This window comes from Salvia miltiorrhiza, chromosome 8, assembly GCF_028751815.1.
Source record: "Salvia miltiorrhiza cultivar Shanhuang (shh) chromosome 8, IMPLAD_Smil_shh, whole genome shotgun sequence".
Taxonomy (NCBI): Eukaryota; Viridiplantae; Streptophyta; class Magnoliopsida; order Lamiales; family Lamiaceae; genus Salvia; species Salvia miltiorrhiza.
The window spans coordinates 23,713,902-23,721,138 of NC_080394.1; the positions used below are offsets into that span (position 1 = coordinate 23,713,902).

General features: G+C 35.6%; 1 protein-coding gene across 4 annotated transcripts; it reads right to left on the reverse strand.

Annotated features, from left to right (window-relative positions):
- Window positions 1-725: 725 nt before the first annotated feature.
- Window positions 726-6,043, reverse strand: LOC131001996 (sister chromatid cohesion 1 protein 1). Of its 4 annotated transcripts, none has more exons than XM_057928665.1 (20): window positions 5,899-6,043; window positions 5,314-5,382; window positions 5,170-5,228; window positions 5,046-5,090; window positions 4,904-4,923; window positions 4,694-4,773; window positions 4,328-4,448; window positions 4,138-4,210; window positions 3,950-4,028; window positions 3,702-3,811; window positions 2,990-3,063; window positions 2,729-2,881; window positions 2,377-2,545; window positions 2,219-2,301; window positions 1,921-2,131; window positions 1,749-1,827; window positions 1,491-1,633; window positions 1,323-1,413; window positions 1,130-1,242; window positions 726-1,049 (listed from the first exon to the last, which is right to left on the reverse strand). In XM_057928665.1, exons 1-20 carry the CDS (start codon window positions 5,949-5,951, stop codon window positions 967-969), a joined length of 1,908 nt encoding a protein of 635 aa, XP_057784648.1. In that variant the 5' UTR covers window positions 5,952-6,043; the 3' UTR covers window positions 726-966. The 4 variants fall into 4 exon arrangements, with proteins under 4 accessions (XP_057784648.1, XP_057784651.1, XP_057784649.1 ...); XM_057928668.1 differs by having other exon boundaries at window positions 2,729-2,878; window positions 5,899-6,042; XM_057928666.1 differs by having other exon boundaries at window positions 1,323-1,410; window positions 5,899-6,039.
- Between the last annotated feature and the right edge of the window lie 1,194 nt (window positions 6,044-7,237).

Sequence of the window (7,237 nt, forward strand, 5' to 3'; positions counted from 1 at the left end):
GAGAGCAACTAGTTGGGGGGGGAGAGAGAGATGTTTGAGATTTAGGGTTTGTGAAATAAAGAAAAATTTGCCTCGACATATTTTGTACGTACAAAAAAGAAGGGACAAGGGTAATTCCGTCCAAAATATTGAAATATGATTACAATTTATTGAAATATTGTTGTGTGGATTTACGAATAAATATTTCACACCATTAACACTATTTATATTTCATATCTTAAAATACACATATCAATATTTTTTTATTTTGGAAACATATCTTCACTTGAGTCACTCGTCTCTTTGTCTCTCTCTCTCAGATTTTGATGCGTGGTTGATCATTATTTAGAGTGAATAAAGAATGTCTTGACCCCTGCGTTGTGTATCGCATCTTAACCACTGTCTTATGTGTATTTTTTAATTCTGACCACCATGAATGTAGAATCCTTGATGGAATTGAGATTATAGAACTATCAAATTTTTAGCTTAATGATTCTTTAGTATATGCGGTGGTAGTTTGATTATCCTTTTCTCCTTTGGGAAGATAAAGATAGGGGAAAAAGTCATGAAAAAGATTAGAATTTCCATCGGTAAGATTGAATAATCTGCAATTTGATAAAGATGGTAAGGAGTAGGTCGGGTATAATTATCACCAAGTGGGAGTGAGTTTTGCATCTTTTATATCCGCCAACTCTTTTTGGTTTTTTATTTGAAGTCCCGAAAACACACACACACACCCACACAGCCTGAGTTGGTGAATGAAAAAGGCCCAAACCTTGATGCAATGATAATACATTTCTGCTCCCTAATTCCAAGATATATAATGGAGATTAGATTCCATTACAAAACCTCTTATCACGTTATATCCTTAAAAAATGATATTTTATAAAGGTCCTAAGAAGTAATCTTTATAAGTAAGGCTACGACTAAATCTCATGAAAAATAATAATCTTCCACTCCTATATAGATAGAAAGCATCTGCTATTTTCACATCTTTGGACCTCTGGAAATTAGTATGTCTCCATACGGCACCTTCTGTTCAACTCTTATGCAGTATCGTGTAGCAAGAACTGTCCACAAACATCAATCTTTTAGGTTATATAATTGAGAGAAATGGATGTAACAAGTATAGGAATCGAAGCTGAATTACCACAAGTCTGGTAGAAAAGACATGCTGCTCTCTTTCTGTTCATCCCTAAAGCTAATTGGTTTAGAGATTCGACTTTGGCATTGCCGGGAGTGTCGAAATGAGTCTTCAAGTGCCTGTATTCCCCATTAAAACACGATTAAGTTGGGGTCTAATCTGCATGGATTTGTTCTAGCAAGTTCCAGAAGAATATTACATTCGGATAGAATCGGTTATCTGGTCTAGTGGCTGATTAATGATCTGCTGCTTCTGTGTTTGTGTTGGTCCAGTTTCTACCAGAAGATCTGCTAAATTTCACAATGTTTATACTCAGAGATCAACTGCTGGAAACAGCAGAGTAGCAAATCAAGGAAAGAAGAGTTACCAAAATCTGATGTGAACTGATTCTCGGATACTTTAGCTAACTTAAAGTTGGGATCAGGATGCTCCCACGAAAGATCTTCTGCTACGGGTTCGAGGCCATTTCCACTGTCATTAGAAGTAGGAAATGGTCTTTTTTTTCTAGACCTGAACCATGGGAAGGCATACTCCATCAATAACAACTTTATTTGGTATATTTTTTTGATGTTACAACCAATGGATTATGTACTAGAGAGTTACCATGAGTCAATGACAAACTCACCTTCCTGATGTGGTGTCTGAGTTGTGTGAGATAAAACCATGCCCCGATCCTGAGCTGGGGAGTGACCTAATTCCATCACCTGCAGCACATTATACGTACGCAGATGCATGTAATCATTCGGAAGGCAGGAAATCTAGAAATCAATACATGTAGGCATAAATATGTAGCATACCAGAATTTGCTGGGGTTGCCATCAGATTGACCTTGGAGGCGCTCGCTCCGTTAGTCTCTACAGCTCCAAATCCATGGTTTTGTAGTTTGTCTCTAAGCTCCTCAATTAATACCTCAGGGGGCATCTCATTATTTGGCGCATTTGCTCTTTGCTTCTCAATAGAAATTCTCGTTGGAGGCGAGCCAACTCCATTGTGAAAAACTTCATATGGCTTCAAAATCGTAATTGTAAATCAGAAAAGGACGATGCATTGCCCTTACCAAAGAATCACAAATAATAAAAGTAGGGGGTGTTTTACATCTCTAGCTGGTTCTGAAAACTGCATTCTTTCCGGTGGAGATGATGAAGATGGTTCTGGTGGTTGAGGACGAGAGGCTCCACCTGTAATATGATGTAGTTATAGTGCATTGTTTCAAAAGGAAATCGTGCATAGTGGGAGCCAAAAGAAAATCTAACCAGAAGGTGAATCGTGCGGAGGTTGGATACTTCTTATCCACATTTCCAAAAGAGGCGCTGGATAGTGAACTTGTGAGAGTCCATTTGTGAATAACTTCTCCATCAGTACAACAGAAGGATACTCCATGACAGTGCCTATCTTCATCAAGGACAAGGCATCCTTGGGTCTCTGCAGATTAAGTCAGTGCTGTTCATCTTAAGAATACTTGAGCTAACTAAAAAACAAAACAGGTAATGAAACAAAGATGCATTCTTTTGTATATTGATCTGCCTAGAAGATCAGACTGTGCTATGATAGTGCTCAATAGTTGAAGTGTTTAGCGATGGCTCTTGAGCATTGCAAGAGTATCACCTTTCTTCTCCTTTCTCTTACAATATCAGAGGAATCCTGAAGCCAATATTGATACACGTGACCAGTAATGATAGTTTGATCATAGTCCATTGCAAGACCTGCAGGTCTCTTTGCCCTCCCCCTTTGAGCATTTTTCTGCCTCTTTTGATCCTGCTTGAGCATATGAACGAGAACCTCTAAAGTGAACACATTTAAAGATTTTGCATTTATGACATGCAAATTGAACTTCCAAATCTTTTTTTTAGGAAAATATTAGACTACCAAATTAGCTTCCTTGCTTTCTGCAGATTGCTGCTTGACTTGCTCCTCATGATGTCGTTCCGGGACTTCATCAGCTGCATAATTCCAAACCATTAAAATAATGAGAATAGAAACAGCCGCACATTCAGATGGTGTAATCAGAAAGGGAGAAAAATGGTTCTCATCATTGCACATCACAACTCACAAGGGTCTCCAAGACCAAGAGCTGAGGCACAGGTAAGTCAGCAAGTAAGCGAGAGCAACTATATAAACAATGCCCTATTTCTCACTTTTTCAGAAATCAGAAAATTCCTGAAATTGTGGAAATACAATTTTTTTTTTTTTTTTTGCGAAATATATCCTGATTTTCTTTATCCAAATTCCTCCATGCTTAACATCTCTGTCTTTCAATTGAGTCTATGTTTTGCACAAAATAGACAGCCTAATGGTTAAAGGCTAGGCTAATTTCTGCTCTCGTTCTGCTTTTTGACAGTGTGATTAGGTGCTCTAACAGCAACAAGAGAAGGATTTCCTTACAAGTTTTACACATCCCCCTTAACATGTAATAGATGCCTAATTATAAGGATCATCATTGAAGCAACCTCAGCAAAAGTAGAAACTATTATGCTGGTACCAGTTGGTCAAATAATTATAAAGATTAATGGAGTGGAAATCCCCCACATAGTAACTATTTGCAATATCTAGTTACTGAAAATAATCATCATTTCCTTACACTTAGGGAGCTCCTCTTGACGAGGTGGTGATGGTATGATACTAGGAATCCCTGCATGTTCTGGTGGAGTGAAGTTCAATTGTGTCTCTCCATCCCCTTCAACATCAAACCTATTCAAAGGCTCTAGAGTCAGTGAAGATTGCCTTACTGAACATAGCACCAGAATACTCAGAAGAACAAGGAAAACTTGTTGGATATGAAACTTGTTTTCTATACAAATACATGTAAGTTACAGTTTCGATTTTCACCTTTCAAAATGATTGAATGTTGTGGTGTCTGCCTGATACGAATCATAATTGTCATTTAATGTAATATTAGCAGCTTCAGCTGCAATAAAAATCAGATAAGCGTGAAGTATTAGTTTGAGTTTTACCAATTTGAAAACAGTGAAAGAAATGAAAATTATATCAGCTCCAGTGTTCAGTATCACAAATACCTTGATGGTGGTTCTGTTCTTGATCACCTTGAAGATTTTGGTTTAGATAGGGATCATCCAAGTTATCCAGTCTCTGCAGGTAAGAATAGTCTGGAGCATTATAAATTCTTCAAAAGCTGAAGCACAAATATTTGACATCGAGGAACCATCAATATACAAACATTGGTTCAGATGAGCAAAAAGAAAATACCATAGCAAAATAGGAGGTTTGTTGAAAATCCATTATGGTGGTTGTATCAGAATATGGAAGTGACTCCTCGACCTCCCCCAGGTCTTCATTACGATTTGGTGGCAATGTAACAGATGCAAATCTGCAGAAACTATATAAGTAAAAAGAACAAGGAACCAGAAAAGCTAAAAGCAAAAAGCTCCTTGCACTTTACTAGCAGCACTCTACATTCGCAAGCATCTAAAATGCGGTTACTATGTTGATGGTGGCAATTCGTAAAATATCCAGAACCAGATTTCCATCAAAATTGGATCAAACTCAACCAATATCAAACATTCTGTACTACACATCTAACACAATGTCAAAAAAGAGAATGATGAGACTCACTTAGCTTGAGCTTTGGCCTTGGGAAGTCTCGTTGGATCTGATGGAGCACTTTTAACTTTCCAAGCTTCATTGATTTCCACCTGACCAAAACAAAGACAGCACCGATTTAAGTTTCTGTAACAGGAAACTCCTAATTCCCGTACTGAACTACGATCAGAAAACTTCGCAAAGACAGATTGATTACATCAGTGAGAGAATCAGTGTTCTTACCAGCAGACGGGTTACATCATCTGGTAAAACGACACCACACCATTACCGAAAAAAGAAAAAGAAAACTTATGATTATAAGTCATTCTGCTTCTCATACTCGTAATTGTATATGAACAGTAAGTTTGAGGTGAATGAAGCCTACCGTAAAGTAGTTTTACTTTTCTCTCGTAAACAATTACAACTCCACCTGCAAAATTAAATTTAAAATGGATGTTAACATTCTACCAACATTTTTCAAACAACAGAAACTGAAATAAAAAGAGTACCCATGAGAATCCCAGAAAGTCTGAGAGCCATTGGAACAGAAGGATTCAGAATCTCTTCGCTGTATCAAAATCAGCCGGAATTAGCGTGTGTAGACTAGACTGTAAAACGAATTTTAAAAAAATGTTTCAGGGGACGAATTTTACCAGATTTTGATAATATTAAGCTTGTCTAGCTTTCGCCGGTGGATCTTTGCATGCATCGTCGCCGCCATCCTTCATAACGCACCCACACAAACTAATGATTTCTTAATCATGAACTTGCACTTGTTATACTAAAACAGCAATTGAATAAATTAATAACTCAGTAACTCGTAAAGAAAATTCAAAATTAAATCCCCCAATCTCGCGAACCATTTGAATTTCGCCCTTAAACCAAATGTATTTCAAGGAAACAACATTCTTCAATACCCAAATGTTGGAGTTACTGATAAACAACACACGCACACACACCAATCCAAAAAACAAAAAGGAGAAATCTAAAGCTAAAATAGTAAATCACAGATTCAAGAGATAACGATGATCTGAATTCCTGGGCAACAACTCAATACAACAGGAAAACATTGAACTCAAAATGCAGCACAAAACAGAGTACACATAGCATAATTCGCCCACATACAGCTCTCATCAATTTCTCTATGTTTATTTCATAGAGCTCAACCCGAAATCACTACATTACAGAAATGCATTACAAGTACGATAAAAATGGAATAAAGTGAGAAGGAATTTCACCATATTTGTCCGAGAGGAGCTTTGCGAGCTAAAAGCTGATGAGAGTAAAACATCCTGATCTGTTTGGTGAATTCTCAGAGACGGCACCAAATCGCAGCTATACAGTTTTGAACGAATGGAGGGGAGAGAGAGAGAGAGCTTAGGCGTATATATACTAGTGTGCATATACAGGGACATTTCAATGTAACAAACTATTTGCGCGCCAAGCTGAGAGAGAGGGAGAGAGAGAGATGTTCACGCGGAGTGCAATGCAATGCGGAAAGAGTGTTCTATGTGCTACAGTGACAGTGCGGTGACTCGGGTGCATGAAATTTCTTTGTTACCACCTTAGCCTACTGCCTAAATCTAATCAAAATTAATAATGACCGATACAGTAATTATTAGAGAAAATATCAAATTCTAGCATTTTTTATATAGCAAAATAAGATTTATCCATTTGATAAAATTGTGAAAATAGTTATTTGTTATTATTATACTTTTATAAGCTTACATAATTTACACTTATTATTTTTCATATTTTTATCTCCACGACTACATTTTTTTTGTTATGTCATTGACTAATAATAGATGCAGCCTCTTAATTACTCCTTAGCATAGTGTTTTTCGCTTTTCTTGAATTTAAACTTTGAAGTATCTACTTAATTATAATAATTATTATATTTTAAATATTATGTAACTCCTTAGCATAGTGTTTCAGAATATTGAAAATCATGTGTTAATATGATAAAATAATCAAATTCATATTGAAAAGATAACAAGTTACCATAAATGAGTATTAAAAAATAGGCATTTTTTTTTGTTTAAAGTACTATTTTGCTCCTAATTCAAGACTAAAAATCTTGTATGAATTATAGTCAAAATATAATTTACAACTAAGAAGTTTCTGTACAAAATTGTGAATTGTCAGTAAAATAGAATGAATTTACGATTAAAAAAAATATTTTGATAAATATAGATAAATAAGCTTCATGATTGTGAATTATAGATAAATATTCAATATTCAATTCACAGTTAAAAAGCTTAGCGATCGATGTCGTGAATTATTATAATAATAAGGACAAAAATGGTAAGAATAAATATTTTTTATCTTTTTTATTAGTTAACCTATATTGAAATTGTGATCATGTTTTTCAAAACAAAACAATCTAATTCTGACTTAATCAAGTTGACAAATCAGGGCTAAAAAAAATTGACACATACTACTTTTGCATGTAGTATGTATCTTATCCTATATAACCTTTCATTACTTCTAAATAAACTTGTTATTGCAGTAAAAAAAATAGATTTTTTATTAAAAAATAAGAGATTTGTTATTAACCAATGATGTACTCCATATCAG